The sequence below is a fragment of the Exophiala bonariae genome (genome assembly GCF_035927105.1).
Source record: "Exophiala bonariae strain CCFEE 5792 chromosome Unknown scaffold_77, whole genome shotgun sequence".
Classification (NCBI taxonomy): domain Eukaryota; kingdom Fungi; phylum Ascomycota; class Eurotiomycetes; order Chaetothyriales; family Herpotrichiellaceae; genus Exophiala; species Exophiala bonariae.
The window spans coordinates 1-17,456 of NW_027042552.1; the positions used below are offsets into that span (position 1 = coordinate 1).

Here is a 17,456-nt window from a genome sequence, read left to right on the forward strand (position 1 = left end):
AAGGTTACAATATAAAAGATAAAAATTCGCTTGAAGATGTTAATAAATAATCCGTAAGAGTAATAAATAGTGCTGGGTGTGCGTGCCGTCCCGAATCAGTGGTGGAAATAACATCAAACACAGCCATGTGTACATCTGATCGTGAGGCGTTGCTCGGGGTGACAATGCTTCCCTTCGCTCCACGAAACACCGGCGAAAATGATTCACAAGTACCTTCATTGATCAAAGCCATTTCCCATTCTCCTTCAGACAAGACCTCAAAATTTCATCCTCAATCTCGCCAAGATGTGCTTCTCCCACGACAAGAATTAAGGTGGGTACGAGCGGAACACTGACGAAAGACCAAGATTAGCCAAGGTCTAGCAACTCCGCTCTCATCTGCCCCGTACCAAAGGACACGATACATTTATGCCGTCCTGCCGCCAAATGCTGCTCAAGCCCTTGGCTGATGACATCGCTACTTGGGGCCTCAAGGCTGAACATGAAAAACTCTTCCAGCATGCTCGCGCTGATCCGAAGCAGGACGACGCCATGTCGATCACGCAAGACATGGCATTATGAGTTGGTTGGTTTATTGCTCATGCAACACCATGTGGCATGGCTCATGTGTACTGTAGGGACAAGTGGATCGATAAAATTCAAGCTCAACTATATGCTACCAACGAGCGTGACGGCTGAATCGTATCTTGGCTCGATATTATTGTGAGAAACCAGGAGGCCCAACGATTTCCCTGGGCGGTATAAGTCAGGTCTCTCGCCATGCCACCCCTTGTCGTTCCCCGTCCCTTGTTCTTCTGATGCGGAATATTCGTTGAGTTATTGACGACCTTTGACCACCAAAATGAATACGCTCAAGCGAATTGGGCGTCTGCTTGCTCCCGCTCCAGACAAATCAGATGATGGACGTGATCAATGGCCATCACGTGCGGCTTTCCTTCTTGCAAGCATGGGTGGCTGTGCGGGAATGGGGAATCTCCTTCGGTAGTGGAAATCCGAGTCTCAACATGTACACGAGCTAATCGTCGAGCTAGATATCCCTCAGTGGTATACAACAATTATGGGCTTCAATGGTTCATTCCATACTTCATTGCGGTTTTCATAGTTGCTATTCCGGCTCTCATTCTTGAGATCTCGATAGGCCAAGCATATCGAGGTGGAGCTGTGATCGCTTACAACAACATGAACAAGCGTCTGAGAGGCACTGGGTTGGGTCTTCTCTTCATCGGCTGGTTTGTCAATCATTACTTTGTGGTGATTCTTTCATGGATCATGAACTACTTCCGGAACTCGTTCACAAGCCCACTGCCTTGGACCGGGCGAGGTGATGAATTCTACGCGGAAGTTGTTGGCAACCCCGATCCTATCGCCGGCAGCCTGAGCGAGAATGGCTCCCAGGTCCTTGCATATACTTCTTATCCAAGCACTGCTCTCATTGGGGAAACCGTTGGGTGGACCGCGTTCATCTGGTTTCTTTGCTGGATCAGCATATTTCGTGGTGTGGGTCTTACTGGGAGAGTTGTTTACTTCACAATGGGATTGCCCTTGGTGATTACCGTTATTCTCGTGGGGAGAGGGGTCTCTCTCGAGAACGCTGGCGCTGGAGTGAAGCTATATTTTGCCACATGGAGAGGAGGTGAGCTTGCGAAAGGGCAGGTGTGGCAGACCGCCTGTGGACAAGTTTTCTTTTCTACTGGAGTAGGCTTTGGTAGGTTGCTAGCCCTGATTTGTGTGGTCCTTCGGCTGATAATTTTAGGTTACTTCACCTCCTACGCATCCTACAACCAAAAGCATTCGAACGCAGTTATGGATGCCATACTTATTGTTTGCAGCAACGTTCTCTTCGAAGGCTTCGCTGCCTTCGCAGTTTTCGGTGTCGTCGGCTATCTACGTCTCTTTCCTGAGGAAGGTACTCGATTGGGTAGCTTTGTGGTCGGTTTTCTTACCTTGCCTCTCGCGATCACCGAGATGCCTGGCGCCAACTTTTGGGCGGTGGCTTTGTTCTTTACGCTTGTGGTGTTGGGTTATAGCTCAGCCTTTGCTATGCTTGATGCGATTGCCACACTCGTGATGGACTCAGGTACAAGATTCTCTCGACCGGTTGTCGTCACTGCTCTGGTTGTTGTCTCCTTTCTGTGCTCACTGCCATACTGCACTGAATTTGGATACTACTTGCTCGATGGGGTTGATAGATGGATCAATGACGTTGCACTCATATTTGTCGTCTTTGCTGAGTGTGCAAGCAGCACTACGGTCTACCGCTGGAAGGATGTTGTCGCAAATGTGGGGCTTCCCGCATGGATTGTTTATAACTCTGGCTACTACGGTGGTCTGGTCTTCGGCGTTGCTGTTGCACACGCTGTTTCTCCACCAGCTGGTGCTGGTCTTGGCTTTGGTCTATACATCGGCGGATCAATTATCTCGACATTGATTGCGAAGACTCCCAGCTCTGCAGCACCCAGATTCTGGTCTCGAAATGTTTACGTCGCCAGGTTTTGGTATGTTGCGTTCTACTCAGTAAGTTGGCCAGCACTTTTTACTCGACTCAGTCGACTAATACTTGAACAGGGCAATCAATTAAGGCGTGATTTGAATGTGATTGTTGGTGCAGGTCGAAACTGGAAGATTCCCACCTTCTGGCCAGTGTTACTCCGTTACATAAGCGCGCCAATCCTCGCCATTATCTTCGGGTTTGCCTATCCAGCATTCTACCAGCTACGATACGACCCACTACACATTATCGGCTTCACTCTAGCCCACTTTGCACTCGTTATAATCACGCTGGGCTTTATTCTTCCTCGGTGGTATAATGTTTTCGTTCCTCTTCATCGTCGTGACGACGGGAGTCAGCCAACCGTTGCCAACGTTACCAAAGGGGAAATGGAGGGTGAAAGAGACCAGAATGTGGAGCGGCACTTGGATTCTAGTAGTTCCACTCAAGAAAAAGTCGAAAAGAACGTTTCCGAGCCAGTTATGGTTTAAGTAGTTATCTCTCTACAGAGGGCTATCGAACGAAGCATCCTGCTCTGCAAAGGAGCTCTATTCGTCAAAAATGAGGATAAGAGCATGAACACGGGATGTCTAGTTCCATGAGATGTCAGAAATAATGTCGCCGCTCAAGCACCTCAGTCAAAAACATATCTCATGCTCCCCGAGTTTCAAGTACATTATCAAAGAACGTGATGGGAGAATAGAAGCCAGAGGGGGAGTCTGATGAATCTTTCCGTTAGTTACAATCGGCATGACTGAGTGTACTCCTCACATTGATTGCTGAGCGTTGTGCCAAACTCGTTCAAAGGTATGGCATCGAACTCCGTTAGAAAGTCGTAAGAGGTGGGCGCGTCGTCATCCTCAGCAGATGCTTCCGTGATTCCAAGGACGATGCTCAGAGCTTTCGCTACTTTTCCAGCTTCCGGAGATGTTGTACTCATTTGAAGCCAAATCTTGCGCGAGCTAGTCAGTCGTTCTCGGATCTCTTCACGCCTTGGCGACCACGGTGTCAATCCTACGGTCTCTGGAAATTCGAATCTATCGACGTCTTGAAGGTAGAGACAAAGCACGCTCGTTGCGAGAAGAATATCAGAGTTGAAAATATGGGTCACCTTCCATCGAAGCTGACACAAACGACCAAATGGCTGAGACTCTTCGTGAAGCATCGTTTGGAACGATAGAATCTTGAGTGCGGAATCTAGACAAATTCCCACCGACTCCCTGTCCTGCTCTTGGGACTGTCGAACTGGATAGCCGATCAAAGCCCTCCGGTAAAGGAGAATGCGTGATTTGTGGTAGGTCGTTTCTACACTTACTCGATGTACCACCATGTTCGGACTGTCTGTGATAGGGTGTGGTGTATCTTGCCAGCGCAGCAAGGGCGGGATACCACGATTGTACACGTCTCCAAGAAGTGCGTCGATTTTGACGATCCTTTCGTGGGAAGGTGGATTAATATCGGTATTGATGTCACTAATCAAGCCGAGAGCAGTTATCAGTCGCCCTCTTGTAATGAGAGGAAGCACTGGCGTCCATTCCGTTTCTGGCCTTTGGGGAGGTATCTCGATCGTGTCCTCTTCAAAATCATAATCATGAAGATTACGTGGCTGTTTTGTGTCGATATTAGTGTCTGTGGCACTTCTAGGAAGGCCCATCTCTAAGGCGAGGCCGAGATCTAACACAAGGATTGTAGCCCAGATGCGTCTACGCATCTCACCTTCGAAAGGAGATATTCGCGGAAAGTGATCTGGGTCTCGGTGATAACCCATCCGCGTTGCAATTTGGAGTATCATACTGATTAAAAGCCAGCCGTCGGTACCGCTTTCTTTCAAGAGTATCGACTCTCCGATAAGGACCAGGATGAGGTTCTCCAGGACATATGGTCCTCCGGTCGTATACTTAGCCAACATAAGACACTGAACGGCCTTCTCCCGGAAGTCATACTTCTTGGTGAGACATTCCGCCTTGAGCGATTCGGCTCGTCCATCCGTGAAATCAATGGCGAAGATCTGCAACTGCGCAGAAATGTGTAACATGGAGAACATAAGACCAATCCAAGCGATAGAAGTTGCGGACGGATCTTCCCAGAAAGCTTCATACTGGTTATTCGTCAGACTGCTTGTTGTCGGCCATGTTAGAAAGAACCCACCTCTCGGAGAAATTTCTTACCATGAATGAAATCTATCGCATACAGTCAATCTTTTGAGAGTGGAAAGAAAGGTTGAATATACTGACACGAAGTGACAATGTAGGAATCGAAGTGAAGGGCCACCAAGCGGTCAACAACTGGACGAGGAGGAATAGCGACCACTATCTCATCTCGAGTTGCATGGCAATTCGGGCCATAGAACAAGTGTGAACCAGGTCTAGCCTTGCTGTCAGTCACTAAGTCCTCCTTCAGTCCTCTAATCTTGGTGAGAATGGCCTCCCAATGAGCACTCTGGACATAGCTGGTTCCAGATTCGCGCAATTTTAGGGTTCCAGGGTCTGCCAGAGATTCAGCGTCATCTTGGGGTTTCCTTCGTCTCCAGGTTTCAGACAACACATCTGCAATTGATAACGAGCTTGATTCCAGATGTTTCGGTGCGAGCGAACTTGCCAGCGGTTGTCCTTCCATGAGCATCACGACCAGACTCTCCAGTTCAGAGACTCTGCTGTGGAGGCTGTTTGACTGTCGTGAAGCAACAGATCGCTGAGCATCGGGTGTAGAAGAAGATGATGTTGCATAATTGCAGGAGTTAGCGAGGCCACGCTTTGAGCAAGCTCCGCATGGCTGATGTCGATCGCATCTCAGCCTGCCAAAGTTAGACGTACAGGACCCTGCAATAGAGTCCGAGTACATACTTTCGGTGTCTACAAGGGTTGCAGGAGAGCTGGACTTTGTCTCTACGTCGACTTGGTGGTGGACGCGGAGGTGGAGCATTCTCGGCCATGATGCGAATGGAGTGAAGACGTCGCAAGTCCAACCTCATACACGGAGATTTGGGTTTGGTTAAGCGCAACTTCTTTTGGGATCACTCTCGAACAATTTTCAGCCATTTCAAAGAAGCGAAAGCAGATATCTGGCAGTGCAAGCCGAGAGGCCATAGAGAAAGCAATGATCGTCCGATCGTCCGACCATCCGACCCTCCGCGTTTTCTTCTCCTGAGCCTATGTCCAGTTTGGACTCCGCACTTACGGACTTTGCGGATTTACTGGGTTGACACCATTAGCCTCCTCCAGAACTATATTATCAAGCAAAGCCTGGTGATATCAAATAAACACACGCCAATATATCAGACCTATAACAACCTCGACAGTACACCATGGCGACTGATCTAGAGTCCTCCTATGAGAAGGCTCCTATTTCAGGGGACGGCCACCATGACCAACACTTTAGCGACTATGGCAAAACACCAATTGAACGAGAGACAAAGGACGGTCGTGTTGACTGGGACGGGCCGGACGATCCCCAGAATCCGCGGAACTGGCCAGCGTGGAAACGTATGACCCAAGTCATCCTCGCCAGCGCTTTCCTGCTGACGGCGTAAGGCGGCTCCTACGCTCCTTTGGCGAGACTATCCGACACTGACTAAAGGCATAGTAACCTCGCCGCGACAATGTTTGCTCCTGGAGCTGCCGCGCTTGCTAAGGATTTCCATATCACGAATTCCACCCTCGTCAGTCTTACCGTATCTATTTACCTCTGTGGCTTCGCTCTTGGACCCATGTTCATTGCACCGCTTTCTGAATTGTACGGACGCCTTGTGATCTACCACACCTGCTATGTTTTTTACTTAGGCTTCATTCTCGGGTGTGGACTGAGCAAAAACACCGGCATGTTTCTCGTGTTTCGATTCCTTGCCGGATGCGCTGCATCGGGTCCATTGACAGTTGGCGGAGGGACCGTCGCCGATGTCATTCCGCCGGCTCAGCGTGGGAGAGCAATGTCTCTATTCTTCATGGGACCACTTCTAGGACCAGTAGGTGGTGTTGACTTACACAGACCTTCATGAAACTGACGATCCTTCAAGGTCCTGGGGCCAATTATCGGTGGCTTTGTGTCCGAATCAATCGGCTGGCGGTGGACCTTTTGGCTCATCGAAATCCTAGTAAGTAGAGGGCCGAACCTATTATTCTTAAGCCACTGACGCTTCGAACTAGGCAGGGGTATCCTTTGTCATATCAATCTTCTTCCTCCATGAGACGAACGCCACCGTGCTGCTAGAATGGAAAGCTGCTCGTCTGCGGAAAGAAACTGGCAATACTGCTCTGGTTTCGACAATGGATCAAGGCCTGACCCCACGCCAACTATTCCTCCGTGCTATTATTCGACCAACAAAGCTTCTCATTCTATCACCAATCGTGCTCCTCCTTTCTCTCCTGTGCGCTTTCGTGTTCGGTCTCCTCTTTCTGCTGTTCACCACGTTTCCAACAGTCTTCGAGGAGCAATATCACTTCTCCGCCGGTGTTTCTGGCTTGTCATATCTCGGCGTTGGAATTGGAATGCTTAGTTCCCTCGCCATCTTTGCCACTGTGACCGACAAAATGCAAAAGGCACTTGGAGAATCCCCCAAACCTGAAGCACGCCTAAAGCCCATGATATGGGTCATGCCCGCCGTGCCCGTTGGCATCTTCTGGTATGGTTGGACAGCCGAGAAGCAGACTCATTGGATCGTGCCCATCATTGGCACCTGCTTCTTTGGATTCGGTGTTCTCTGGGTTGCATTACCCGCTCAGCTTTATATGGTGGATGTTTTTGGCCCTGAGGGTGCCGCCTCTGCATTAGCTGCGAACGTGGTTCTCCGACTTCTTGCAGCAGCTTTCATTCCATTGGCAGGGCCTTCTTTATATGCTGATCTGGGACTTGGGTGGGGAAACAGCGTCCTAGGCTTCATAGGCATGGCTTTCCTTCCAGTCCCACTCCTCTTCCATCGCTACGGAGGGTGGCTCAGGGAGAGTTTTCCTGTGAAGCTATGACATTTCATATCAGAGGGTGATGCTTTGAAGCGTCGCCTATATGGAGAGGGTCGGCGATCACCCTGTTGCGCCATGCAAGTGATTATATCTGCCGACAAAAAGGAGGAGAGCAATATTCGACCACCACTTCTAGTCTCATACCTATATGAGCAATTGCCAAAAACAATCGACAGCCAGGATTCGTGAATCGTCACCGACTTCACTACTGACTGACCGGCATCTGGCTTAAGTACCGCTGAGCAAACGGGAAGCGCTGTTTTCCAGATCCTATGGTCGATTGTGGTAGACTCCTGGACAGATAAAGATTATGTGCTAAGTCAACGACGATAACTGGTGAGGACTCTGAAGGGATATCAGCTTGTCTTTACTAGTCAGGGGGCGGCAACTACACAAAGTGAAGCAGTGAGGTACAGACGATCAAGATACACAATGTGCATGATCACGATAATACATCAAGATGTAAATTTCTACTCCCGTCAATTTGAGCCTGCTCGCAAACGTCATTAGTAGTCCAAGATCGATCTACTGTGTAGCGCATAAACTCCAAAGTTTTGATAGCTGAATAAAAGATTGTGTGGTTTGTTGCGGCTCTTGTTAGGCACGTCATTGCGGCTGTACCCGTGTCGGATATCAAGCCCGGGAGCGCCACCTTCAACTTCAACTTGGACTTCCGTGGACTTCCTACTGCTACGGCAACTTTGAGATGTCAAAATGTTAATAGCTTGTCCCCTTTGCTAAGAGGAATTGGGGGCTTTAGAGCTTACAAGAAGATCGAAAAGACGAAGTAGCGAATAATGGCCGGCCATGCCCATGGCTCAATCTGAACATTGGCATTTTTGAGGTCGATGACTGTGGAGCCCCAGTGACAAGGTTGAAGAAGGTGGCGACATGTGTGACACCGCTCTCATGCTCATCACTCGGACTGGAGAACAAATCTCTAGTCCGGGGGATATTGCTTCGGATCTATCGGGATCTTGTGGCATGTCGTATGAGAGCAGAAAGCCCCATAACTGGTGAACATGGAGCAAATTCTGTGTCAAAGCGTCATGATCTGATCATTATGTCATTGATGCTATTGGATGATACACAGTCCTGGATCTACAGGTCAGCTATATATCGAATGGAGGTACAATAATACCGGTGTGGCCGGGAACTTCATCTCGTTCAATCCACCACAGCCTTTCGAGCGGCCTCCACAAGACGAAGAATGTCGTCCCAGGCTGATACCGTGCAAAGCAATGGGCTGGAAGCTCATGGCCACCTTGACGATGGACGGGTTCATCAGTGGAGAGGACCGTCCAAGAGAGGCGCCTTTCGCGCCATGGTGCAGGATTTCAGTCCCTTGTGGTAGGTCAAATGTTGCAACTTATTGAAGGCACACTGTTCTAACACCTGACTGTAGGTTCACATGGTGCATGAATGCAGGAATTATCGGTAAGAGGCTCATTCTCCGCGTCTAATTGCAGTGTCTAACAACTTCTCTTAGCTATATTGATGCATCAGGAACCCTATCAATTCTGGGGACTCGGCGTACTCTCGACCATTGCATTCCTGGCTGATTTTGTTTTCTTCATCTTCTTTTCAATTATTATGTTGTTACGACTGATCTTGTTTCGACGACAAGCATATCACGAATTGGTTGGTGATACATCCGAGCTAACACTACTCGCGTGTTGGCCGGTTGCATGGCTGACTCTTACGGCGTTTGTCGCTCTCAATGTCAGCGGATCGAGCTGGGGAGGCCACCATTTTACTATTGTTGCATATGTCATGTGGTGGATAGGGGCAGCATGGATGCTTGCAACACTCTTATTCGTCTTCATTGCATTGATCCGGCGCAGGACTCTGGCGGAGCAACCACTTCCACCCACGATACTCATTCCTACTGTGGGTCTCACTACCGTCGCCACTATCGGGGGCGTGGTCTCAACCTATTCAACCGCAATATCCGCAAGAATGGCAGTGCCGGTGATAATCACGTCCTTCTGTTTCGTCGGGCTTGGACTGTTCATGGCACTCATTTTCTACGCCCAGATCCTGCAGCAACTACTCCATAAAGGCTGGCCGCAACCCGAACAGACCGCAACCCTTTTTGTTCTGGTGGGTCCCATGGGACAAGGTTCGGCGGCATTGCAGCTTCTCGGCTCGGCCGCAAGCACGTACGGGAGATTTGCCGGCTATAACAAGGGCAGTTTTCTCACAGAGGCAGCAGGACCACCCCTTGAAATGGCTTGCGTGTTGATTGCCTTACTATTGACCGGAATCTCGGTCATTGGGCTTGTTTTGGCATTATATGCCATGTTCGAACGGGCATTCAACAAGGAACTGACTTGGGCTCCCACATGGAATAGCATCATATTCCCGACCGGTACCCTGGCGACATCCTTTTTGTATTTCAGCATGGAAATGGACTCACCATTCTTCCGGACCATGATGACTATCCTTCTTTTGTTTATGATTTCAGTGTTCTTCCTAAATCTGGCTTTCACAGCATGGAAGATTTCACAAGGCCAGATTTTGGTGGTAAGAGAAGACCCTCGCATGAAGCAAGATGGAGATGATCAAAAGCAGCGATAGTATATCCATCGACATCATGATTCAATGCATCCAGCCTCATTTCCTTGTGGATGAGGCATTGGGTAAGTAATCAGGGATTTTGCTCCAGATGTATTAGCGCTAGAATAGAGTCCAGAGCTGCTCGCCGTTGGATTTGTTAATCAAGGTATTTGTTTATGCAAATGCACAACCTCAACCGAGCCTAATCTCTAGAAGCGAAGGATCACACGGGGCTCCAGTACCAGACGAGGCTGGGTTAAGCCCTTTTCGACGCCCTAGAATTCAAACTTCTCGCATGCGCACTTACTAGGTATGACAAAATGTGTCGACTATCTGATGGTATTCATGGAGTTTACTTCCCCGGTCAACGTACCGTCCGTCATAAATATGTGCATCGGTTGCAGAGTTGCATGTCTTAATGCCAAGTATTGGCTACCACTGATAAGGACTTGTCCGCTTGCTATCTTTTCTGCGTTATCTATACTAAACTTTTAATATGACGCATTTCCAAGGCGCCTTTTGTACACTTGCATGTTTGAGAGCTAGCGAAACTTCTTATCGCACATGGTAAACTACAGCGCTGCGAAGCAATGTACCGCACAGGGTTGCATATCTGGACCATTTGCTGTAATTGTAACGAAACATGACCTGGTTCATCTGCACCGTACGCCTTGGCTGTGGGGTGAACTGTGCTTTATCAGCTCCGTTGAGCGGCTCGCTTGCTGATGCAATGCAGAATGTCCGTTCGTGTGAAAGGACTTAGGTGTTATATGGTGTCATTCGGCAATGGAAGATAGGCATGATACTCGAGAAGCGGCCTCAGTCGAAAGTACTTAACCTGGACTCCAGAGCGACCCTGGAAACGACTTCTCCAGCATCGGCCTCTATCGACGTCCTACAAGTTGGTTACCCCATACCAGGCAAGATGCTTTCATTCAAACTTGTTCTAAGCTTTGTGATTGCTGCTACAGCCTCCCCAATCCTTCACTTGAGTCAATTGCTCCCACGTCAGGATATTGAGACACCAATAAATGGATCCTTGCCGAACGTGACCATCTTCGCCACGGGCGGCACAATCGCAAGTCAAGGAACCTCGAATACACAGACAACAGGGTATAGCGTCGGACTAGGAGTGCAACAACTTGTCGATGCGGTGCCTGAAATCTTGAGCTTCGCGAACATTCGTGGCTACCAGGTATCGAACGTTGACAGCGGCTCCGTGAATCAAACCATTTCTCTCAAGCTCGCCCGACTCATCAACGAGGAACTTGCCCGTGATGATATCTCCGGCGTGGTTATCACACACGGGACTGATACTCTTGAGGAGACCGCCTTCTTCCTGGATCTAACCATCAACTCCACAAAGCCGGTTGTCGTCGTTGGGGCCATGAGACCAGCTACAGCCCTGAGTGCGGATGGTCCATTGAATTTATATCAAGCCGTTACCTTGGCAGCGTCTCCAAACGCCGTGGGTCGTGGTGCCATGATCTCTCTGAATGAGTAAGTAAAGTAATCACTCGAAACAGTTTATTCCAATTTGCTGACGGACGCTCGCCAGCCGCATCGGAAGCGCTTTCTACACGACCAAGAACAATGCGAATTCGCTAGATACGTTCTTCAGCACCGAGGCCGGTCAGCTGGGCTTCTTCATCAACCAGGTTCCATACTTCTACTATGAGCCCGCGGTACCGATCGGCAAAACCCACTTCGACCTCAGTGGTGCAGACTCCCTCCCGCTTATCGACATCCTGTATGCTCATCAAGACATGGATCCCGAGCTATTCAATTCGACCGTTGAGCACGGAGCGAGTGGAATTGTCTTGGCCGGGGTTGGCGCGGGAGGAATGTCACGGGTAGCAGCGGCAGCTGCAGAGGCAGTTTATAACGCAACTGCAATCCCCATGGTTGCTAGTCATCGGTCGCCGGACGGCTTTGTACCGGCAGATGAAGATGCATTCATTGTTGCGAGCGGTTTCCTCAATCCACAGAAGGCACGAATTCTGCTGCAGTTAGCGATACAGGCAGGGTATGACAACGATGATATCAAGAATTTGTTTGCTCGTGGCTATCCTAGTCCATAAGGTGGTATGACGTTATCCCTTGGAAGGAGATCATGCCTGACAAAAGCTGCTTTAATAAAACTGTTCCGAATCATTGAGCCACATCTCGTCTACATCCTCATACCACCGTGCCTTCTGATCCCAATACTCTACCCCAGTCAGGACTGTGCAATTTTCCTCTCCTGACCCATGCTCTTCCTTTCCGTTGGTACAGAGAACCTTGACTTTTCGACCCTCGATCCAAGGTGGGGAGTATACGGGCCCATCCCATGGCCTGCTCCAGTCTCCACCCCAGAAGGTCACATTAGTGAGCTCCTCGCCAATCTTCTTAGCTCTAAGAAACTTGAAGACCTCTAGAGTCGATGTCTCGTTGATGTACGGCAGCAGGTATTGATCCCTCCCTTTGCAATTCGGATCTTCCACGTTGTAATGGCCATTGTCAACTTTCTGCTTACGGCACATGGAGGTGATGTCCAGCCATAACTCTGCAGTTCGTAGTGAAGGGATCTGGGAAATGGCAGATAGCTCTTCGAATAGCCAAGTCCCGTTTCGCGCAATATTGAGAGACAGGTGAGTGAGATTGGGCATATGCTTGAAATGCTCTAGCTCAGTGGCTGTGTATGCCGGACTTTCCACGAGAGTCGTCTCCACCGTGTGCAAATCGATATGTTGCAGTGAATCGCCCTGGACCTCCCGCAAGGCGAAGGGTGTTTTCCGATTGAAGCTATCGATCGAGGTCAGATGTGTCAAGGAATGGCGCTCAACATTCAGCAGGAACTGAAGTGTCGACCATGGTTGTCCCCTGCCAAGTTCCACGCGTCGAAGCCCCGGCATGACGCCCTGTGTTGAGTTCAGGAGAGCTGAAACAGTGTCTGGTTGTTGATGACCGAGGAATGCAAACTCCTCCACTTGACTCCAGTCCATCGCGTCAAGCCAGAGCTGAATGTTGTTCTTTTCTCTTTGCTCTCTGGGAAGCATGTGGTACCTCAGGGCACGCATGGCGTTACCAGAGAACACCCAGTCCAAAGACTTCTCATACCATGGAAGATATGAGCCCTTTGGCCACCCAGTTTCGTCTACCGGGCGGTCATCAAATCTATATCCCTCCAGACGGATCTGTCGAAGGGCGGGATAGGTCTCTCCGCCAGGCAGCGAGAAGGGAAATGACCAGCGGTCAGGCCAATTGCTGCAGCCTTGCAACGAAACCCGGAGGTCAAGGGATGTGATGTTGGGGCAAGTCGTCAAAGCGGCATGGACTGACGCCATTGTATCGAGTAACGGCTTCTTAGGTTCATCATCACGATAGTAACGACCGCCTGGAATCGAAACTTTAATGGTCGAGGGGCATTCGTCACCAGCTCTCCACGATCGTGCGAAAGTGCCGGTTACAAGAAGTAGAATCGCTAGCAGCATCAAGAGAGTCCCCGGGATACTTTTGCGCTGCATACTGGTGGCCGTTACGATGTCACGAGGGAAAAAGATCCTTTGTCCTCTCAGAGCTGGTGGCGAACCTGGGAAACCGAAATGTCTTAATTGTCTGTCACTGCTCGTAGAGAGACATGGATTTCTGGTGAAAGAGTCAAAGCGATCGGTCACATCTAACTGATGATCTGTTTTCTGAAGACGTCTGCCTGGAAGATGAATAGCCGTCAATTATTGAGAAAAGTGTCCACTTTTGGTGACCAATTGAAGATTACTGCATCTCACTGCTCATCAACAAGTTCACTTGAGGACAACTGTCATTAATTTTGACGAGAACTGTTTGTGTGAAAGTGTGGAAGTAAATGAACAGAAAGCTAGTAGTTTCATACTCGAGCGTCACAGGCAGTGCTCACCGGCTTGGCTAACTTAATATGGATAGGCACAATCACACGGGATGCTTGACTTGAAGTACTTTTCGCCCCATACCCAGCCACGACTCGAGTGAAAATCAGAGGTAGTAGACCACGCAGGCTAAGCAATGAGGGTTTCTCATGTACTAACAACAGTGCTTGGGGAGAGCACCCACGAGGCTTCTCCTATTTCCCAGCCTCGTGGCATCAACATCAACAACGCCATATCTGACCCCTTCCAGGCTTCAGCCTTGCGCCATGGCTCAACCTCGGGGGACGACGTGCCTAGACATCGCATCTATTCTAGAAACGACATATAACAACCAAGTGTATTGGCACAGTTCATCTGAGTACGCTGAGACAACCTTGATGGGAGATGAATTAATCCTCCGCGCACCAAGCCCGGCTCGCAGCTTAATAAGCCCACACTCTCTTGGCCCCACTAGCATCCACAGTCCCATTGGCGTTCATTCTTCCGTATAAAAGTCTCAAGCTGAAGATGACAGCTGCAACAAAAAAGCTGCAGGCAGCACAGACAAAGTTTCCTGTTGGATAACCTTTGGTTGCTTCATCTGCTCGCCAAATCCATTGCGCTATGATTTGACCGACACCTGCACTCGAGTTATGAAGTGCTATCGCAAATGGTATAGTGAGAAGGCTGGGTGTATTGCATGTAACCCAGTTGGTCATTGAAGGGGCGACTGGGAAAGCGCCGCATGCGGCAAGACAAAGGCACCCATAACGCTTGACATATGCATCGTGAGGTAGAAGTCCCGCGGTGAGCCAACCAACCCCACCAATGATCGATGCAATGGTTATATGCGCTCCTCGAGCATTGAAGCGGTCTGCTGAATAGCTGAGGGTAATTGCAACCACAAAGCCGATACACCAGGGAGGCACAGTGAGTAGCTGAGCGTGAATTGAGGTATAGCCAAGACCTTTCACGATGGTCGGTGTGAAAAATGTGAACGATCCCTGAGGGACCACATCGGCAATCTGTGCAGAGAAGAGTCAGTCGTGACATGTGTGCGCCCAATTATCAGCTCGGTACTCACGTAGGCGATATAGTGTGCTAACATACGAGGACTGCAAATGGTTGCCAAAGTCTCCTTGCGAGAAGCGTGCTCCCTGTTATAGCCTCCACCGCGATCCTTCAATCGGTCCTCTGCAAAACGCTTATCGTCCTCGTTCAAGAACTTTGCTCGTGCAGGATAGTCCGGAAGACACAGCCACAAGGGAATTGCACTGAGCAGCGTTATAATTCCTTCGATTATGAAAAGCCATCTGAAGCCCTGGAGGCCGCCTCGTCCATTGATGTGACCCACACCATATGCTATTGCACCTCCAAAAGCACCAGCAAGATTGCAAAATGCGACCACACAGGCAATGCGAACAGCTCTTTCGTCGTGCCTGTACCAGATTGTGATGAAGTAGACAATGCCTGAAACAGGGAATTAAATTGACCGACAATTTCTGAACTGTGTGATGGACTCACCTGGAAAGAAGCCTGCTTCAAAGGCACCAATCAAAAACCTCAAGGTAACGACGGTTGCATAATTCTTAACTCCAGCAAAACCTATCGTAAGGGCGCCCCAGGAGAAGAGAAGGAATGCCAGCCAGAGAGATGGACGAACGTAATGCTTCCTAATCTCAGGTGTTCAGCGCATATATCTGACTAGGGCATGCACACTTCATACATTACCCAGTTTGATGGAACTTCGAACAAGGCGTATGCTACCGAAAACAATGTGACGGTAATGGCGTACCCGTCCGCCGTCATGTTTGTCTGCTGCAGCAAGTCGTCTCCAGTCTCTGCATTGAGCACCCTGGAATTGCCGATGTTTCCTCTATCCAGAAAATTGAGCAGATAAACCCAACAGCATAGAGGTAGAATGCGAATATCCAGACGACGATTTAGCTTTTTATTGCGCTTCTCATAGAGCTCGGCATCGCTGCGGGTCTCTTCTAGCGATATGTTTGCTGGTTTCTGTGGATCGGTGAGCAGATATTCGAGAGATAGAAAATAGACGGTCAAACCTCAGGACTTCCAATCCTACCATCTTCGAAATGCTCTGGTTGGGTAGCTTTGTTCATAACTGCAAAGATGGGCTCCCTATGAAAGCGTACTCGAGAATCTTGAGTGACAGAATATGGAATCAGTCAAAGCATCGGCAGATATATAATTTGACTGCGCGGGGTGTAGACCGACCGGTGGGGAGACCGTCATGCCCGTGTAGCCTTAGAAGTGTGAACTCATATTGGCAGAGTGTCTGAACCGCTCGTTTAGGAGGATTCGAAGTGGGAAACCCAATGAAAACCGCTTGATACCATGTTCCTCGGTTGGTATCTTGTCGTAAAGTGCCAGCGCGCGCGGGGAACCTGGTTAATCAGACTCCAAATACTCCATGTCAACAGATAGACCACCGGCAGAAATCATCTTTCTCTATGGTGATCATTATATCAGTGTCACCAGATCCGGTATGCCGATACCTCCAGCGATAAATGTATTGGTTGACTCCAATACCGAGCGTCCATGTCCTGCCTATCATGGCTAGCTGCGGGGAAGGATAATCCCTTTCTGGGGTTGACTGATGTTCATAACCCCTGGGAAAAGCAGCCTTATTGGATCGCAGTCAATAGCCGATGCCTATAGCCACGGGCATCACAGGGTTTCTCCAAATATGACTGAAGTGGAAAGTTTGGAATGCAGGCGCGAGGACTTTGGAACACCGCCGTTATCCATTAGCATCTGCCCTGCTGATTGAGCTTGTTTGAGAAGATATCCCATAGTTCTTGCAGTTTACTTACTGGCGCTTAATTGGCGGTGGCTATTGAGGCGGGTAGTTGCATCCAGCGATGCAAATGTACTTGTTTATGTAGGGTTATGGCTGTTCATCAACAAGGTCGCAAGATTCAACAAAACTCTTGCCCCAAACCTGTCTCATTACATGTTGAAGATGATCCAAGGCTTCGGAACCCCGACCATGGCCCGATCAACCAAACACCTCGAGATGCATAAGACGGACTTGGGTAAAAGGGATAGGGACATGGTGAAGGCCGTTGAAATGCAATACCTGTCATGGGGTTTCCCCAAGGGATCCTCAGTGATTTGTCGCATACATCAAAAGCATCGATATCAGTATTGACGACTGTCATGGAAATAGTCCTTTTAAGAGTGTCCAGTGGTCTCATTTTGCATCACCCAATGTTAATGATCGCAATTGCATAAACAGTAGATTGGTCGCAGGAGAGTTTTTCCGATCGCATGGTATGTAACTCAAGTCATCCAGAAAGACCAATTATCTGCGTGGACCTTTACAAGCATCAATGCTGTTGACATTTTGCCGGTGCCGGTCTCAATAGTATGGGTTCTCTGGATGGTGTCTCAGCATCTGACCTTCCGGACAAGGTACTTCCTGACTATAATCTCATCAGTGCGCACGAGCGATTGATGAGATTAGACCAAAGGGTCTGGAAGGATCTTCCCCCCTCCCCCCCCCCCCCCCCACCAAAGTTTTCGGGAAAAAAAAGGAAAAAAAAGGGGAGGGGGGAAGGGGGTAAG

General features: G+C 49.3%; 7 protein-coding genes across 7 annotated transcripts; 4 read left to right on the forward strand and 3 right to left on the reverse strand.

The window, feature by feature from the left end:
• Positions 1-841: 841 nt before the first annotated feature.
• On the forward strand, positions 842-2,979 carry LTR84_012432 (uncharacterized protein; the record flags this gene model as incomplete). Its single annotated transcript, XM_064855953.1, has 4 exons — positions 842-981; positions 1,032-1,705; positions 1,754-2,514; positions 2,566-2,979. 4 exons carry the CDS (start codon positions 842-844, stop codon positions 2,977-2,979), a joined length of 1,989 nt encoding a protein of 662 aa, XP_064699753.1.
• A 248-nt stretch (positions 2,980-3,227) lies between these two features.
• Positions 3,228-5,420, reverse strand: LTR84_012433 (uncharacterized protein; the record flags this gene model as incomplete). The annotated part of the gene is made up of 4 exons (XM_064855954.1): positions 3,228-4,586; positions 4,637-4,668; positions 4,723-5,282; positions 5,332-5,420. 4 exons carry the CDS (start codon positions 5,418-5,420, stop codon positions 3,228-3,230), a joined length of 2,040 nt encoding a protein of 679 aa, XP_064699754.1.
• Positions 5,421-5,792: 372 nt separating this feature from the next.
• LTR84_012434 (uncharacterized protein) lies at positions 5,793-7,446 on the forward strand (the record flags this gene model as incomplete). Its single annotated transcript, XM_064855955.1, has 4 exons — positions 5,793-6,013; positions 6,071-6,449; positions 6,501-6,578; positions 6,631-7,446. 4 exons carry the CDS (start codon positions 5,793-5,795, stop codon positions 7,444-7,446), a joined length of 1,494 nt encoding a protein of 497 aa, XP_064699755.1.
• A 1,207-nt stretch (positions 7,447-8,653) lies between these two features.
• LTR84_012435 (uncharacterized protein) lies at positions 8,654-10,023 on the forward strand (the record flags this gene model as incomplete). Its single annotated transcript, XM_064855956.1, has 3 exons — positions 8,654-8,793; positions 8,849-8,880; positions 8,933-10,023. 3 exons carry the CDS (start codon positions 8,654-8,656, stop codon positions 10,021-10,023), a joined length of 1,263 nt encoding a protein of 420 aa, XP_064699756.1.
• Positions 10,024-10,927: 904 nt separating this feature from the next.
• Positions 10,928-12,083, forward strand: LTR84_012436 (uncharacterized protein; the record flags this gene model as incomplete). Its single annotated transcript, XM_064855957.1, has 2 exons — positions 10,928-11,502; positions 11,561-12,083. 2 exons carry the CDS (start codon positions 10,928-10,930, stop codon positions 12,081-12,083), a joined length of 1,098 nt encoding a protein of 365 aa, XP_064699757.1.
• A 51-nt stretch (positions 12,084-12,134) lies between these two features.
• Positions 12,135-13,508, reverse strand: LTR84_012437 (uncharacterized protein; the record flags this gene model as incomplete). Its single annotated transcript, XM_064855958.1, has 1 exon — positions 12,135-13,508. The coding sequence occupies one exon, from the start codon at positions 13,506-13,508 to the stop codon at positions 12,135-12,137; it is 1,374 nt and encodes a 457-aa protein (XP_064699758.1).
• An 800-nt stretch (positions 13,509-14,308) lies between these two features.
• On the reverse strand, positions 14,309-15,988 carry LTR84_012438 (uncharacterized protein; the record flags this gene model as incomplete). The annotated part of the gene is made up of 5 exons (XM_064855959.1): positions 14,309-14,890; positions 14,950-15,335; positions 15,390-15,538; positions 15,592-15,881; positions 15,932-15,988. 5 exons carry the CDS (start codon positions 15,986-15,988, stop codon positions 14,309-14,311), a joined length of 1,464 nt encoding a protein of 487 aa, XP_064699759.1.
• Positions 15,989-17,456: the final 1,468 nt, after the last annotated feature.